Source organism: Lutra lutra, chromosome 17 (assembly GCF_902655055.1).
Source record: "Lutra lutra chromosome 17, mLutLut1.2, whole genome shotgun sequence".
Taxonomy (NCBI): domain Eukaryota; kingdom Metazoa; phylum Chordata; class Mammalia; order Carnivora; family Mustelidae; genus Lutra; species Lutra lutra.
In genome coordinates this window covers 9,181,298-9,200,233 of record NC_062294.1, presented here as the reverse complement: position 1 = coordinate 9,200,233, position 18,936 = coordinate 9,181,298, and the positions used below count along the sequence as shown (strand labels likewise).

General features: G+C 42.4%; 1 protein-coding gene across 17 annotated transcripts in view; it reads left to right on the top strand.

The window, feature by feature from the left end:
* WWOX (WW domain containing oxidoreductase) overlaps window positions 1–18,936 on the top strand; it is a 944,020-nt gene that overhangs the window by 256,974 nt on the left and 668,110 nt on the right. For all 17 annotated transcript variants that reach the window (XM_047710164.1, XM_047710181.1, XM_047710180.1 and 14 more), the window contains exon 6: window positions 830–918. In XM_047710164.1, the coding sequence (XP_047566120.1) occupies window positions 830–918 (89 nt within the window). The remainder of the gene's footprint in view (window positions 1–829; window positions 919–18,936) is intronic.

The window sequence follows — 18,936 nt, the reverse complement described above, 5'->3', positions numbered from 1 at the left end:
TGCCCAGTGGAAAATGATTTGTTCAAACCCTGATGCCCTTGGCCTTCTGGCTTCTGTGAAGGAGGGAACATGGGCTTTGAAGTCAGACTGACTGGGGTGAATCTTTGCCCCCAACCCTTCTTAGCTCTGGGATCTCTTACAAGAGGCCACATGTAAAATATGGGAAGTAGAACCCATTGAGTTGCTGTGGGGATGAAACGAGGTGGTGCATGGTCAGCCCCGAACAGACAGTAGTCATTCTTACCATCCATGTGTGCTCCACCCATCTGTAGGGTTTTCCGGGTTGTGAAACCAGAGGTCTCTCTGGGATCTAGGTCACTCAGGGTCCATTGGAATCGATGAGTTTTGCCTGCTTTTGTACTTTTCTTTAAATGATTCGTCTTTAATTTTTGACACAGGCTCAATGGAATTATTTCAGAACCTGGATGGATCTGAAATCTTTTGAGATAAAAATATCATCCGCTGAATTCTTGCACAGACCAGGCTTTGTCCTGGTGTTCCCCTATTTTTATGGGTTTTTTTTTTTTTTTTAGGATGCAGATTGAGAGGAGATGCGTGAGCCTGAAGACCCTTTGGAGGCTCCTCTGTGTGCTGAGTGAAATAGCACAATCCCCAGCCTGCGGTTTTAGCAGATTCCCAGCCTCACATCCTCCCAAACTTGGCAGTAAACCCCTGTTCTTCCATTCATTTCGATGATTTATATTCTCTCTGGGCGTCTAATATTAAACAGGGGAATTCCGACATGTTCCATAACACATTTACTGTAACTTGATACCATGAACTAAACTTGCTGTTATTTATCATTTCTTTTTATTTTCTCTCATTCCAGCACAAAGCCAAGGTAGAAGCAATGACCCTGGACCTTGCTCTGCTCCGTAGCGTGCAGCATTTTGCTCAAGTGTTCAAGGCCAAGAATCTGTGAGTGTTCCAGTGGAGGGTTATAGATCATAATATCTTGCTATTGTAATGTCTTTATCAGATGGACACAATTGGGAGAACACAAACGTGAGGCTGTTATGTTGTCCTGGCGTCCAAACAGCAGGCTCATTTATGTTGGCCCTGTTAAGGTGTACCGGATTTTCTTGATTTCTTGAGTCACCCTCATTATGAGACATGTCATCAATCTAATAACAGCTCCCCCAATAAAAAAGGAGAGATACTATTCGTGCACTAGTAAAAGTGGCTAATAAAAACCAGCCGATTGTAGGACGCATCTTGATTACCGACATTTTTGCAGTGCATCTCAGAGTCGAGAAAAAGCACATTTTCATTCATCCGGGAATGAGTAGCCTTATTTATCCAGTCCTCCAAGGGGGCCAAGAATCAGAGCCTGAGACAGTTCTACTGTTTCCACGTCTGTGATGATTTTATCTGGTGTGTGAACATGGCTCCAAAACATGGACTCACGTTGTGGGGAAGTTACTCCAAATGTCCAAAGGAGGACGCCTTCACTAGGGGCTAGCACATGTTTATGCTGTCACATGCCTACCTCCCTTTGTAACCGGGAGAGAGAGAGTGCGAGAGCGAGCGAGCAGAGCTCCAACCCGGAGCTGGGGAAAAGCAGTGGTGGCCAGCTCCATTTTAATGACAATGTTTTGTTTCCAAGTGTTTATTTTTATGGTTCCCTCATATTGAGGGCAAGCAATACTGGTTTCTCATTTAACATAGCAGTTTGAATTTCATTTAAAAAAAAAAAACTGCATTTAATTTTTTTTTCAGTGAATTGATTTAAACACGAGGATTAAGTTAATAACAGTACAGGTGGTGCCAAGGATAAGATGGTTCCAGAAGTGGCACCAGGATGACTGAATTTGGGAGAATGCTGATAAATGACAAGTTGTCTTTGGGTTAGGCTGTGTTGGGAGTGTTGGTTTTATAGTTCTCCCAGCAGATGACGGACGTATGGGGAGGCATTTCAGCCAGATAGTCAGAAGGCACTATAGAGATCTTAGCTCGCCATGTTGGCTGGTGGCCAGTCACTCTTGAGTCTGCCTCAGCGTCTCATTCTGCTCTTTTATACGGCGAGGAAGTTTGTTCTCTAAAGCCTTTTAGCAAGAAGTCTGAGTCCTTGAGGTTGAAATACAAAGTCAGAGTCTTGAGTGGACTTGCATGGTCCCTGTAAATGCAGGCCCTGCACTCAGCGAATAGTCAGTCACGTCCCCAGTGAGCCAGCAGACCCGGGCGAGCCTACTGTGTGTGCTCTCCTCAGTGTCCGCCAGTCGGTGGCTGCCAGCCTGCTCCGGAGCTCCCAGACAAGGTCAGGTCAGGGTACAGCGGTGGCGACGAAGACATGTGCTTGCGTGTAACTGCATCACTTGCTCATTCGCTTCACACACACTGAGTGCCTCTAGAGCCCCAGCCGCTCTTCCAGGCTCTGGGAAGAGAGTGCTGGTCCCTGAAAGCCCACTTCCCCTCAGACAAGAAGCTGTAAGCTCAGGGGCCAGCAAGCAGTTTTATTGCTCAGGGCTGACTCCTCAAACTACTGCTTTTGGGGTTGTTTGGAAAAATAGTAGTAAAGCAGCAATGAGCGGTAGCAGTTCATGTATCCAGGGCTGTTATGGGCCACACACTGAGAACCCTTTGCGTGCATTTTCTGATTTGCTGCTATTTCTTATTCTGTTATACAGATGAGGAGAGCAAGACTAGAAGGGGAAGGTGGGTTATCTGAGGGCCCACAGCTGGGAAGCAGGCACCCCCCACCCCCAGCCCCGAGAGCCTCTGCGGCAGTCTCTCCGGGCCTCCTGCTCACCTACCATGCAGCCCTGTCTCTAACTAGAAATGCAGTGGAAACCGAGATCAGAGGCAGTGAGTGACTCTCGCAGGGTCACGTGGCAGACTGGGAGCGGGCATGGGACTTCCCTCCAGTTCTGACTGTCACGCTGTCCCTGACACGGTGCAGCCTCTCTGTGCTCCCTCCAGTCCCTGGGTCAGGCCGCGCTGGGAGCAGCAGGCGCGCCAGCAGTTACATAACAGGACTGTCTTCCAAGTCGTAGCAAGACCGTTAGTTCAAGCAGTTCAGAAATCATCAAATTCAACTGCCTTTTGTAATCACCAACCTCAAACTCTTGGAGAAAGCGATCACCCGTTTTGCTCTAATCCTAGATTTTAGCAAATGACTGAATTTTTGTACTTGTAGGTTCAGAAACGAAGGCGATTTTCCTTTTAGCAAAACCTCTTTTTATATGTCTCTCGAGATCCAGCCTTTTACACGGCTTAGAGAAATATTGTGGTGGTGAAAATATGCATAAAAAAAGTGAGTGATTTTACTTTTGAAATACTGCCCAAGTGAAATCTCTCCTGGATAGGCAGATGACAGTTTAGTACTTACAGGCCTTCAGATTCTGAGCACTGTCAGAAGTGAACACAAGTGCAGGTGGCTGGGCTGCCAAAAACCACGTGTAGCCTCCTGCTTCTCATCACCTCCCATTTTCAGACATGGAAATTTCCTTGTGTGTAAAACATAATGACAAATGAAAGAAGGCCTGCCAGTTCAGAACCGATCTCCTTTTGTGCTGTTGGACTGAGGAGAGGAAAAACCTCGCATTGAAATTCCATGTGGACGGCCCCATTTACTACTCCGTTTGAGAGCCTGCGAGCCCGCCAGAAGCATTGCTGGCCGCCTCTCTCCATGTGTATTCCCCCTGGTTCGTGCTCTAGCCCTCGTGCGCCTCTCTGCACCGGGAGAGGCGGCATGTTGTGTAGACTGACACATGGAAAGGTAGAAACAGATGCTAGATGCAAACCCCGCTGGAGGGGGCAGCCTGTCCTAGAGCCCCGCTCCATCTGCCTTCTACCTGGAGGAGATGTGCAGTCAGCCCGCTCCGGGATGTTGTCTTTTTTCCGGGCAGGGGGGAGAGGTGGAGGGCAGGAGGCTATTTCAGAATGAGCACCACTAATAACGGTCAAACAAAATAATAGCTGCTAGCCAGCTCACTGTTTCTTCTGTGCGAGGCGAGGTGCTGAGCACTTGCACGTGAATTCTCTCTTTCATTTCTTATAGCCACTCTAGGCATTACCAACTGAAAGGTTCAGCCTTTCACGGAGAGGCTAAATCGCTTTTCCAACTTTAGCCAGTGGTGTATCTGGCAGTTTGAACCCAAGTTTGTCTGAATCTAGAACAGCTCTTCTTGCTGTGTTTCATTCTTCAGTCCCACGTTTCAGCGCGATTCCTGTACTGGGATGTGCCTGAGCAAGACGTTACTCCACAGTTTCGCAGCTTAACACCGTTACAAACAGGAAACCTGCCCATGCTCTCTTTCAGTTAGTTTAAATCAATTGCTTGTTCAGATGCAATGAATGCACTTTAATCTGTAGCTTTCCCCTCTTTTTTTTAAGTTAATGCAGCTTGTTGAAGTGATAAGGTTGCCCTAGAGAGTTTTCTGTATCCTATACTTGAGGAACTGCATCCCGATGGTGCCATTGAACGTGTTCTTTTGTCTCCTGAATTTCTCAGGAAGTGTAGCTAACTCTAGAGCTTGGTCCAATGCCCATTTAATTCTTGGCCAAGAGTGCTGCGCAGGTGGTGGGGTAGTCTACCATGGAGAAGACATACACAGCCGCTTGCCGACGCCAGCTTTGCTGGGCACGGCACACTCTGACCACTCTCCATTCCTCTCCCACCTCTTTGTGCATTCATTCATTCCGCTCTCCACTCACTCTTCCGGGTGGTCAGGCCAGGAGTCCTCTGCCTGCTTCCAGACAGTTCTCCCCATAGTTAGTGGTGATAGTGGTCGGCCAGTGTGTCTCAGGTTGAATTATGTTGTGCATTACTGGAAAGTTCCAAGCCTGAGCATGTGGTAAGTCCCAACCAAACTGAATTTTGAAGAAAATTTTGTTTAAACTGCAGTCCTGGACAACAGCCAGACTCCACACTGGCTGGCAGGCGGAGGCATCCATTAGAGTATGAAGGGCTGGGACCTTTACTAGTCATGCAGACCAAATACTGGCATTTTCTGAATTGGGCTCTGCAACCATAGTCCATTGTTTGGGGCACTTTTGTACATTTTCATTCCTGGTTTCTAGCTGCTTAGTTCCCTGAAAAGTGCATATTTTGAACAGAGCCTGGAACAGTTTGACAGCTACTAGAACTAGAAGCTCTGTAGATACTTTGCCTTTTTTAGAAGATATAATGTTTGAGTTCTGGGTACTCCTGAAATAATGGACACCTGGATTCCAATCCTGGAGTTTTGAAAACTGGTAATGGCACATAATACAGGAAGTTCTTGGCTTGGATCCCAGGTACCAATCAGCTCTTACAGTGTTGACCAAGTGCTTTGATCTCTTCTGAAAATTAATTGAAATCAATAGTCAGTTCATATTAAAATAATATATACAATTCTGATGGTTTCTAGAACTTCCTTTTTGGTCATGGATTTCTACTTTACCTTCTCAACTTTCTGTCTCCAGTATAATTTAAGGAAATTAGACTTTGTTTCATTTAGAAAATAATATAGAATAGTGATGTTTTTAAAAAAACTGCTAAGAGAACAGTTTTCTTTATTTTTTAAACATTTGAGGGGGACAATCTTTAACAAAGTTATTTATTTTTACTCTTTACTAAATTATTTTCAGAACTTGAATCTACTGAACCCAGATATAATATTCTTGGATCCTTATTCCAAGTTTTGCTGTCTCAAATCCTTCTATGGAAGTGGGTGGGCCATAAATTATAAATAAATTCTACATTTTGAGGGATAAATTACCCTGAAGACCGATGTGTAAATTACGGCTTAATCTTTCTTTTTCTTCTCAGCTCAATTTTAAGAATAATGTTTTAGCCAACATATCTGCATTCCTCTTTGCTTGACATGAGAAATCCATTTCTGGTTTGCCTAGCAAAGGATCATATTGCTTTGCTTTTCTACACAGTACGAAATTCAAAAGAAAAGAGAAAAGGAGAGGCAGATTTTAGCTGTAATGAACTCTCTAAATCTAGATCTTAATTACGACTTTTTAAGGAAAAATTTAAAAAGTCTACAAGTTAGTTTTTTCCCATCCCATACATTTTCCATGTTAGGGTATTGAAAAATTATATTGTGAACCATTTAATATATATAGAAATATCAGGGAAGAATGATTCCCTCGTAAATAAATTTCTTCCCTTTGAAATTTAATTCTTTAGGTATCTTTTAATGTAATTCTTTTTTAAAATTTCAGAATCATTTTATGTACTGTCATTTCTTATTAAACAAAAATACTAACTCACAGTAGTATAGTGTAATGCAGGGGTCAGCAAACTTTTTTTAAAGAGCCAGAGAATAAATATTTTAGACTTTTCAGGCCCTAAGATATCTGTTGCAATTAGCTCTGCCTTTGTGGCATGAAAGCAGCCATGGACAGTATTTGAGTGGGTGAGCATGACTGTGTTCCAATAAAACTTTATTTGGAGAAACAGGAGATGAGCCTGATTTGCACAAGAGCCATAGTGTGCCAGCCATGGTGTGGAAAGAATAGAGTTTTGTGGCGCGGCAGAACTTAGATTTAAATCCCAGTTCTGCTGTCTTACTAGCTGTGTGACTTTGGGCAAACTATTGGCATCTCTGTACCTTGCTTTCCAGATCTATGTGAAGTAGATTATCACGTACATTTTTTTATGGTTTTGGAGAGAAGCGCCATAATGCTTGGAATAACCAGGGACACCTCAGTGTGTTGTGCCTCTGAGTGTTATTAATGTGTATTTTTCTTATCTTGATCCTAAGATGCTCTGAAAGGTTTTCAAGAATACGTACAGTATGATAAAATAGAAATAAAAGTCTGCCTGAACAAGGAAAAGGGATGAAATGGACTTGTAAGATGTGGTCTTAGTGGAAGTGTGGACCTTACAAGGACTTTTGCAGTCCTTGAAAATTGGACCTAAGAATGAGCTCTGAGACTCCTGGCAGTCAAGAGCAGAGGGAAAATGAGCTTCACATTGCCCACAAGCTAGAAGCATCACAAGAGCCAGGCAGAAGTGATCGTCACCCAGAGTGATGCTCCCCTGAGGGTCCCAGTGTACTTCTTACTCTGCTGCTGAGCGTTCTCCCCTGCTCGTTGTTACTCTTTACCAGGCCCTTGATTTGAGGGATGCTTTGCAGTTTCCTTTTGAAGTAAATGCCTAGACTCTGTTTTCTTTGCTATTGCTACATCTGTTTCCCTCGGCTTTTGGCACTTTCTCCAGATGATTAGTGTTGCTGTAAGAACATCCTGCTTTGAACGTACAGGTGTGTATGGAAGGTATAGTGGCACATACTGAAAATAATTAGCCTGTGTGTTTTGGGCCACTGAAGAATCTCATCTGCCTTCTTCTCCCCTCCTTTTCTGTGTATTTTTTCATTTTTTCCCTTACTTCATTATTTAGTCAATGCTTGCAATGGTGCCAGGAACTGGGCTAGACACTAGAAGCAAACCATTTGCCATCTCACTTCTGTGCCTTGTTTCTCTCTTAGAATAGTCATGAAGCTTAAAGACTTTTTGCTGGCTTCCCATGATGACTATCTTCAAAAACATATCCTTAGTGGAGAAGAGTATTTATTACATTAATTAGGGGCCACATTGCAAATAAATTTGTCAGAAAAAAAAATTCAGTGAGCTTTTTGGCATCATTAAAAGTCATCACAGCTAAGGAATACATGAAACTGTGTTCGAATTAACCACAACGATGTTTGCAAAATAAACACTTTTGATTTCCCAACAGAATTCTCCATTCAGCTATCACTATCATGTTTCATGACATCAAAGTGATGTATGTTAATTGAAGGCACCCACAAAAAACTTCCCTTCCAGGAAGAATAAAAACCCAGCTTTGGAGGACAGATACAATTATTCTGTGGCTGCCTCTTCCCACACTCACCATCCCACCGATGAATACATAATGCATGTTATGTCTTTAGCTCTAGCAAATAATTTTATTGCTCATGCTCAACAATGACCACTTAAATCACTGGACTAGAGAACAAGTCAGCAAAGTTTTTCCATAAAGAATCAGGTATATGTATGTGTATATATAGATATATAGATATATCTATGTAGACATACATCTACATAGATATATCTGTATATCTATATATACATATGTTTCTACATATACGTATACATGTATATGTAGACATACATCTACATAGATACATCTGTATATCTATATATACATATGTTTCTACATATACGTATACATGTATATGTAGACATACATCTACATAGATACATCTGTATATCTATATACATATGTTTCTACATATACGTATACATGTATATGTAGACATACATCTACATAGATACATCTGTATATCTATATATACATATGTTTCTACATATACGTATACATGTATATGTAGACATACATCTACATAGATACATCTGTATATCTATATACATATGTTTCTACATATACGTATACATGTATATGTAGACATACATCTACATAGATACATCTGTATATCTATATATACATATGTTTCTACATATACGTATACATGTATATGTAGACATACATCTACATAGATACATCTGTATATCTATATATACATATGTTTCTACATATACGTATACATGTATATGTAGACATACATCTACATAGATACATCTGTATATCTATATATACATATGTTTCTACATATACGTATACATGTATATGTAGACATACATCTACATAGATACATCTGTATATCTATATATACATATGTTTCTACATATACGTATACATGTATATGTAGACATACATCTACATAGATACATCTGTATATCTATATATACATATGTTTCTACATATACGTATACATGTATATGTAGACATACATCTACATAGATACATCTGTATATCTGTAGATATATCTGTATAGCTATGTAGATATTCTTGCCTGTATGGACCAGATGGTCTCTGTAGCAACTACTGTTGAATGCATCTTGATCGTTGAGTGAGACATTTGTAATTCAAAAGCAGCCACTGAGAACTTGTTAATGACTGTTTCCGTGTTCCAATAAAACTTTACAAAAACAGAAAGTGGGTTGGAGTTGGGATTTGATCTGGAATTTGTGGTTTGCTAATCCTCGGACCAGAACCCACTGTCTCTTGAAACGTAACTCATTTTAATAGCATCCTGTCTTATTATTTCTTATAATAGGAAATGGATTATTAGGAAATGGATTATGTTAGGCCTGGTCAAGGTATGTAAGTGTGTATAGCCAATGTTTGTATGCTTGGTTAATTTCAACTCTCTGCAGACACTCTGCAGTACTCTTTGATACTTAGAGACTGGGAGAAGAGATAAGATTTTGAGTAGAACAGTGTGCTGTGCTGAGGTTTGTAAATAACGCCGTATGGGAAAGCAGGTCAACTGCAACAACTTAATATTAAATAATGAAGACACTGAAGTCCTAATTTGGGCTTGGAACCATATAACGCTGATGATGATCGTAATTGCTCATATTTATTACCTATTTATTATGTGTCAAGCACAGCTAAGCACTTAAATGTCATCCCATTTTATCCTCACTAGGCCTCAGAGGATAGGTCAAAAATGGTAGAAGAATGGCAGTGTCTTATGGTTCGACCTAAAGCTGTGATGAGTCACATTTCCTAGATCAAGATATTGAGGTTTAAAGAGATTAAGGACCTTGACCAAGGTCATGCTAGCTACTAGGTAGTAAGGCTACAACTTGGTTCAAAAATGTGTGCTACCACTGAGCTCAGCTTAAACAGTAGTTTGGAGAATCAGAAAGATCAGTCTCATTTGGGAAATGCATCATGTAGGACGCATTGCCTCCGAAGGCAATTTGTCCCATTAATAGGATGGATGACAACGCCTGCCTACAGGGACAATTATTAAGGTCACTTGAAGGTTGAAGGAGATGCTCCTTCCAGCCAATTTTCTATCAGCAAGAGGAAATTGTTTTGCTGAAATATGTGGAAATGAGGTTAAACAAACCCAGTGGAAGAGAGGCTCCTCCCCTCAGTTGAGGAACTCAGACTGTTTTCACCGAATATGTGGAGGTGTCTCTCTGTGGAGTCAGTTTAAGCAGAAATGGCAGCTGTTCCACTCATTTGCAATTGGACTCTGCACATTTACTCCAAATACCAGTGTTCATTTCCCCTTACTTCCTACTTTTCTTCATAATGATGCCCTTCAGGTAGGCAGAAGAAGACCAAAGGGTTGTTTGCTATTTATGCATCTGAACTGCCCCAGTGATCACTCTCAAACCCAAACCCAGCCCTGACACTGTCCTGTGGAAGAGCCTTTTGGTGGTGTCTTGCTACCTGAATTGAAAAGGCTGCATCTGCTGGTGTGGCCCCCCAAGTCCTGTGGGGTCTACGCCCTCCTCCACCCTCATTTATGATTGTGTCCTCCCAGCCCTGTTTCTCTGTACTCTGCTTACAGACATGTATAGAGGTTCTGCCCCCTGGTTCTGGGCCTGTACTCCTGACCTGTGCCACTCCCCTCCTACCTGTCCACTACCTGCTCACTGGATGACTTGGTCCCGTCCTCTGTAGAGCCTCCATGTTCCCCCTCACCCATCCCCTCCATGGTTGAATTGACAAGTCACTTAGCAGAGTGTCGACAACACATCCAGTCATCTTGCCCCAATACTTTGGGGATGCTTTTCTCATCATTGATTTTTCTTCATTAGGCTGAGCCCCACAGAGGCAGCAGACTTGGCTAATTCATCTTTCTCTTAGCTCTGGATCTCTGTTCCATACCTTTCTTACATGGGGACCTTAGCAACTTCCTTCATCTCTCTGATCTTAAGTTTCTTCATCAGTGAAAATGGGAGATCATGGTAATAGCGTGGGTGGTTGCGAGGATTAAATAACATAATGTTTCTAAAACATAGTACCTACCTGATACCTAATACACACTGAACGAATTTTAGCAGGATCACCATTGTTGTTATCATTATCGGCATCCTTGCAATTATTACGTGTACCTCTTTGTAATAAGCTCATGAAGTGGATGGGTGGGGTGCGTGGGTGGGTGGATGGATGGGAGGGAGGACAGAGGAACTAAAACAGAAACACACAGTTTCATTTGGTGACCTGAACTTTCCTTTTAACGTGCTGATTCTCAGCCATTTACAATTCTTGAACAGATACTTCCATGGGTGGTATAGAGGTTATACATTTACAAATCTTGGGAAACAAATTTTAAAGCAATCGTATGTACAGTAGTTATTTCAGGCAAAACACCCCATAAAAGTTCCTTCCAGGAAACCATGGACACCTTTGCCTGCTAGGAACCAGGGCTTTGCTGGAGTGGCGCAGACCACGTGGCTGAGCTAGGCTGGCATCGCTTGGTGTGGACAGGGACTCACCCCTCGGGGCTCTGCCAGGCCTGTTCTTTGGTCCGCACTGAAACCAGCCCCCAGTCATGGAGGCAACAAGTCTGTGATTACCCTCAGAGAGCTCTGGTTTATGTAAGGCTTGGGAAGAACATTTCACTGTCTGTGGTTGAGAATTTTATGTCCCATCTTGGCTCATGACTCCAGCTCGGTTTTTCTCCTTACACTGTCCAGCCACTCGCATTGTCACGTTGGAATGCTCCTTTCACATAATTGACATGTTGGGGACTTGTGCTCAACCACACCGAAATCACATTTTAATAACACGGGAACCGTCTCTTTTCCCCAGTACTTTGTCGAGAAGCTAATTCTTGTCAGCCTAAAAACTTGAATATGCATTTGAAATAAATCAGCGGTGCTACGCCGTGGCAGCCTGCTGAAAATCTCCAAGGAAGATTGTGTTTTCCGTTGAACTACTTGTCACCACACTGTGTTTTTAATATTGTGAGTCCTTTGTTTTCTTCATTTCGTAAACATCTGCCCAGTACCTTGTCATTCAGGAAAAATATAAACGGGTCCTCTCAGTTAGCGGCAGAGCTCTTATTTTGCCTTTTAAAAGTCACCGACTCATAATCACGTAGGTATTTTAGCTGACATTATGCAATAATTGATAACCAGAAACAGAAAGAAGAAAAGGCTTCTGGTTGTCTTGAGAAGTGTGAGCAGTGGGAAGCTTGACAAATGACGTAGCTTTGGGAAGTGGATCTGGGCGAATGTCTCCTATCTAAAAAGACAGAGGTGTTTCAGCTTCCCACATCAGATCTCCAGACTCCCAGGGGACTGTCACAGTGGTTCTCAGCTTGGCTGATGCCTGGCTGCTACTCCCATTCTGCTCTCACCGCGTCTGAGATGTCCCTGGGGCATTTGGACTTTCAGAAGCATCCCTGGTGGTTCAGCGAGCTGCTTTGTGGGGGCACTGAGCACTGCTCACCTCCTCTGACTCCACCGTCTGGGGTCTTGGTTATTTTTGCCCACCCAGAGTTCTGCAGGGATAATCTCTTTACCCCTTCTGCTGTCATCCTCTCCCCTGACATAGCTTGGAGCACTGACACGATCTCTGACAGACCACCATCAACTGTGGTGTCAGACCAGCCCAGGTACAAATCCTGTCTTGACAACTTAGGACTCCGAGCAAGTTACTTTGCTTCTCTGACCCTCAGTTTTCTCATCTGTCAAATGGAGTATCGTGAAGGGCCAGAGCCACAGATTAAAAGCGGTAGTGTTCATGTGTCGGGTGCATGCATGTCTGGAGAAGAGCGGATCCATGGCGAAAGGCAGCTGGGCCTGCTCTTGGTCCCCCACAGCCCAGTGCAGAAAGCTCAGGGAGGTGGGGCACCTCCAGGAAGGCTCCTGGACCTCAGACAAAGGAAGCCAAGGGCCAGGGGTGGAGGTCTGCCCCATGTGATATGCCCCTTTACGATAGGGTTTGATAGATGATGCCAGAGTTTGAGGTTTTAAATTAGTGAAGGTGGCCCTTCTCTCTGTCACACACATTTGTTCCTCCCAGGTCCTATCTTGTGCTTTCTGTGTTTTATGTAACTGTTGAGAAAATGTGGCACAGAGACCAGACCCCTGGAAGGTTGAAACCTATTCCCTGAATGCAGCCATACTGCTTCTCTGGAAAGGGTATTTCACACAGGGTATGGTGGTAACTTGTTTTTTTAAATGTACCTCTCTCTCTTTTTTTTTTTTTTTTTTTTTTTGGTAGATTTTAAAAGCACTATATAAGTCTTATGGAACATTTTTGAAATTATAGGGAAACATACAGAATAAAGCCCATGTTAACCATAATTCCACCACCCAAGACAATCCATGATGGCAGTCTGATGTACGCATTTTTAGTCTGTGTTCATAGATTTTTTAAGAATTTATTTTTTTATTTTACAAAGATCACAAGTAGGCAGAGAGGTAGGCAGAGAGAGAGGGGGAGACAGGCTCCCCACTGAGCAAAGAGCCCGATGCAGGGCTCAATCCCAGGACCCTGAGACCATGACCCGAGCTGAAGGCAGAGGCTTTAACCCACTGAGCCACCCAGGTGCCCCTGTGTTCACTGATTCTTAAAAAGAAAAAAAAAAAAAAAGGCTGTTTACCTATATTCTGTATTTACTTTTATTCAGAGATAATTCACATATCATGAAATTTACCACTTTAAGGCGTTCGGTTCATTGGTTTTTTAGTATATTCACCGGGTTGTCCAGCCGTTACCACGACTGAATTCCAGAACATTTTTGTCATCCTAAGACGAGCTCTCTAACCCATTAGCTGTCATTCCCCAGTTCCTCTCCACTCCCCGCACCTCCCCGGAAACCACCGATCTATTTCCTGTCTCTGTCTCTGGATTTGTGGCCTTTTGTGTGTGGCTTCTTTCACTTAGTGTAATGTTTTCAAGATTCCTCCGTGTTCCACATGTACATTGGTCTTCCATTTTTTCTTAGTGCTAGATAAGATTCCGTTGCTCTGATATCATGCTTGCTGTATCCGTTCATCACCTTGATCAACATTTGGGCCATTTATTCTTTGGGGCTGTTAAGAATAATGTTTTTATGAACATTCGTGTACAGCTTCTGTGTGGATGCATATTGTCATCTCTCTTGGGTATATGCCTGGAAGTGGAATTGCGGGGTTAGGTGGTGACTTCATATTTAACTTTTTGAAGAACCGTCAAACTTGCCTGCAGCTGCTACCCCCTCGTACGCTCCTCCCAGCAGCGCCTAGTGAGTCCAGGTTCTCCACAACCTCACCAACACTTGTTAGTGTTCCTTTTCGTATTGAATTAAAGCTATCTTTTTTATTGTAGCCACCCTAGTGGGTGGGAAGGGGTTATGTGACATATATTCTCTTATAATCTCTTTTTCTTCATTCTAAGAACAACATGGGCATTTTTTTTTTTAAAGGTCATCTGATGTATTTCTGTAACTTGAATTCTAAGGGCTTTGCAGGAATGCATCGAATATAAGTGAACTTACTTAACCAATCTTAAAAAGTACAAAATAATGCCATAGGTTTTAGAAAATTCAGAGACTAATATGTCAGAGAAAGAAAAAAAAGTAAAAATATCAACCTAATCTTTTTAAAAAATGGCTAAAATTTAGTTGTTAGAAATAAATTCAACCTGATGTGTTAATATTCTAATAGTGGGCAGAAATAATGTCACAAACTTAAATGACATAGCTTTGTGCTTTGTATAACCTATCACTTGTCCAAAAAAGAAAAAAACCAAACCCTAAACATACAACCTTATTTTCATTGAACTTGCTATATCTTGGTTTCGTCTCATTTTCTGTTCATGGTGGAAGTTTGAGGATAAGGTGGATAGATTCTGGAGAGTGGTTAGCCATGGCTGCCCCAGTTAGGGTTGAGGGTGGGGAAGGAGCCCAGCTGGAGGCCGTCTAACTCATTCTGAGAGTGTTAGGGTAGGTTTCTCTGCACCCTGGATTGTTTGTAACTGAGATATAATTTGTATACCATAAAACTTATCCTTTTAAAGTGTACGGCTCAGTCTTATTCTTTCTGCTGAGTTGTACAACCATTCCCAATAATTCCAGAACATTTTCATCATTCCAAAAAGAAAACAGTGCCTGTGCTCTTTAGCCATTGTTTCCCACCTCCCCCTGCAGCCCTAGGCAACAGCTAATTTTTCTCTCTGCCCATTTGCCACTTCTGGACATTCCATGCCAGTGGAATCATGTGATAGGTTGTCGTTTGCACCTGGCTTTGTGTAATGTTCTCAAAGTTTATCCATGTCATAGCATGATCAATAGTTCATTGCTTTTTATGGCTGAGTAATATTCTGTTACACAGGTAGATCGCAGCTGGTTGATCTGTGCATCACTTGGTGGACGTTGGGCTTATTTCCACTTCTTGGCTTTTATGAATAATGCTGCCATGAACCCTACTCCCAGGGCCTTGCTTTCTTGGAGGAAATTATGATACTTGGAAGTTAAAGGTATTGGATGGTAGCCTGGTGGGGCTACCAGTGTCCAGTGGGGACACTGAAACAAGGCTCTGGGGACCAGTATTCCTTCCACACTCAACACCAAGACCCTTTCAGAGCCCCCTTGAAGGACATAGCCCAGGGGTCTTCCAATCGCCTAGAAGCATGTCTCCTGGGGAGAAGTTTTCACGTCCACAATCACAGCCAACAAGAGACATGGATGTTGCAGTTACCATTTTTTTCTTTCTTTCTTTCTTTCTTTCTTTCTTTCTTTCTTTCTTTCTTTTTTTCTGGTTTGAGAGCCACTCGCACAAAGTGACAGGCTGCCTCCAACTTGGGCTCAATTATTTGGTAAAGCTTTTTGTTTATTTGACCTCTCCTGACCCAGGAAATAATTCTGACCAATCATAGCTGACTCCCTTTGGCCCTGAGGTCTGGCTGCTTTACAGCTGATGACAGAGGGGCCACACTGCTACCACATCTGAATTAATCCTTAACTCCAGAGCTGCGTGCTGTTCTCCAGCAAGGTTGTATTTCTTCATTAGCTATTCCCAGGGCCCAGGGAGTCCCAGAGGATGTCAGAGTACATTAATTTTTATCATAACATGGAATCTTTCAGGTCTGAATGGCAGCACACAGCTGTCAGGGGCTTTCTGAACTTGATTACAGCTCCATATATCTCTAGGCAAAACAGAGGCAGGAGTCCTCATTGGCAAGGGAATGTACAAAATGCATGAGATGTTTTATTGTTTGAGTAACTTGACCATGCACTTAAGCACATTCCCCAAGTAATTTTTTTTTCCTGATGTCCATGTAAGTTCACCTCTGCCATCTTACATTAAAACCTCCTCCCTTCACAGTGCCCATGTAAGGTATATTTTAAATAAGCTCTTTTGCATAATGGTAATGAAATCATCATCTGGTACTTAGACAGCTATTCTATAAATATATTAAAAAATGAATGTTCCCAAGATTTTTTAGCAGAATTTAGCAGAATTCATTTAGCAGATTGGTATTGCAGAGTTTATAAATAATGGCTTGTAATGCTTAATATTGCTTTGTGGCCACAAAATATAATTTTAATTTGAAGGAATGCTAATTTGTTTTCAGAAAGACAAGTTATTTCTTCATTGACTTTATATTCCCTACTTGTCAACAGAGTGGGATGCTTGGAGGGATGCATTTTACTTGGAGAAGAAGCCCAGGCATTATTTTAACTTTGTCAGCAATTGCAAGAACCCCCTCTAAGCAGTGTCCTGTACTCCACTCCGCTTGGTATGGATGTAAGGACCCCTCTCCACCTTTTCCCCACAACGAGGAAAGCACAGTCAAAGAGAAAAGGCCCTGTTTTCAGTTGTGAGGGTAAATGTGTTCTTAGTAGGCATCACCAAGTAATTTACCGCCGGTTCTAGTCCTTCTCTCAAGTGTTCTGAAGAATTCAGATTTCTTTGTCATGGATGTGTTTTCTGAGGCCACGTGCACTATTCATTTAATTTTTCCCTCTGCAGAGCAGCCAAACAGCATGAGCTCTGTGAGCCACTGAGCAGTTTCCCAAAGTGCTCACATCGCTGTTTATGTATAAGATGCACACAGGCAAACACTCCATTTATCTTAACACAAACTAATTTTTAAAAACCCAAACCAGGGCAGCAACCCTCCTTAGCAGCTGTTTTTGCGAAGGGCAAGACTGAGAAATACAAATGTGTTGGTTTCCAGTGCATTTTTTTTTTAAAGGGGATGTAGGTGGTCCTTAAATCTGACAAAACTTAGGCAGGTGACGCATAAGTGACTGCTCTATGGAGGAAGCTGACACAGAGAGAGGCTGTGTGGGTTAAGCCAAAGTACTGACTCTGCGCGCAGTGCTGGAGCCGTGTGAGCAAGGATGCAGACACTGTCACCAGTGCCCTCTTACTTGATTCTCAGACTTTCAGTAGTTCAGCAGACTTCTGTCACCTCTCGGACATGGCGCTGGCTGTGGGAGCACAAGAGTGACTCAGCCCTTCAGGGGTTTCTAGCCCACTGTCATGACTTACTCCTACTTGTGTCCGAGAAAACTGAGTTACGGAGGAAGTTGCGAGCTCCCTCTTCTCTAAATGGTGCCTGCCCCAGCCCATCCCATCCACCAGCTTCTTCCCTTCCCGCATTCATATGAATAGTATTCACATTCTCTGGGTTCCCTTGTGGAGTTTATTGAACACTAGTTTGGCCTCCTAAGACTTCTTTCCTATCACGAGTGGTTTCTGCAGGACATGACCATCATTCATTTGTCAGATGAGCAAATGGGAATTTGCCAAGAGAGAGTCTGGTTCGTTTGCATTTTCTCAGTCTGCGGGAGCTATGTTCAAGTGAAGTTACTGGCTTATGAGTGTGGTTGAATTTATCCTTACAGTTCCCACTCTTCCATCCTTAGTGTGCTTATCATTGATTGTCCAGTTTATTAAATATTCCCAAAGAGCCAGAGCACAGCAGTGAAGTACTGAATGCAAAGGGCAGAAGTGAAACTTGGGAACAAGTGGACCTTTAACACCAAAGGGTCAGACCTGCATTTGAGATCTCATGTCGTTTGGACTAAGTGCTGTTGGTGGCATAATTACCAAATGGGCACATTTTTTCCTAGAAAGCCCTCTTGGCAGAAGTTGTAGGTATTTTCCTGTTGTACATCTTGCCCCATTTAGAATCATTGAGGCTGAGATTTTGTTGCTGGGCCGGTATATGATAGGATGGGAAAATATAATCAAGGTAATGGACATGAGGCAAAAATTTAGGGAAACAACAAAAACAAGAATGTTTCTATTTTCTGTTAGTGTATGTACTGATGTTCTGGAATTCACTATAAGAAGTTGTAAATGGTGCATGAAATGAAAAATTCCCGGTGGTCTCCTGGGATAGAGCCAGTGCCCCACTCTATTCCTGCTGATTCGTGTGGATTATTTTCTTTATTCCAACTTAGAAAAAAAAAGAAAGAAAGAAAGAAAAGTGTAGCTGGGTTATCTTAACAGCAGAATCCACTCTGCGTTAATTATTATGCTAATACTCGATGGTATCCTTAAATTATAGAAACATGTGGCTCCTTCAAATTTTAGAAGCACGGCTAGACAGTCACTGACCTCTTATGCTGATGTTGATTTTATGTGTTTCTATTTCTCTTGTTTTATTTGCTTGATTTCCTTGTATATTTATTGGGGCTCTTACCTCCCAGAGATACTGGGTAGGAACATGGAAAACCATGTATAGGTATTTTATAAGTATGGGAGACAATTATATACATATTTTATGTCTGTGAATTATTGATAGATAGCTTGTTCTTAAAGTTTAGCCAAGGTCTAGGAAACAGGCAGCCAAGAAAAAAATAGCCTGTTTTAGGTACCATCTCTCAGCTGATGTTAAGCAGTTTATGTTTTTCTCTAATTTTCACGACTAGCAAACAAGGTTGGTACTGTCATTCCCTTTAATCATTATTGCCATTGTGAGTTTGAGCAGCTATTTTTTCTAGTATGTTACCTTAAACAAGCATTTTTTTTTTAAAGATTTTATTTATTTATTTGTCAGAGTGAGCACAGGCAGACAGAGTGGCAGGCAGAGGCAGATGGAGAAGCAGGCTCCTGCTGAGCAAGGAGCCCGATGTGGAACTCGATCCCAGGACGCCGGGATCACGACCTGAGCCGAAGGCAGCTGCTTAACCAACTGAGCCACCC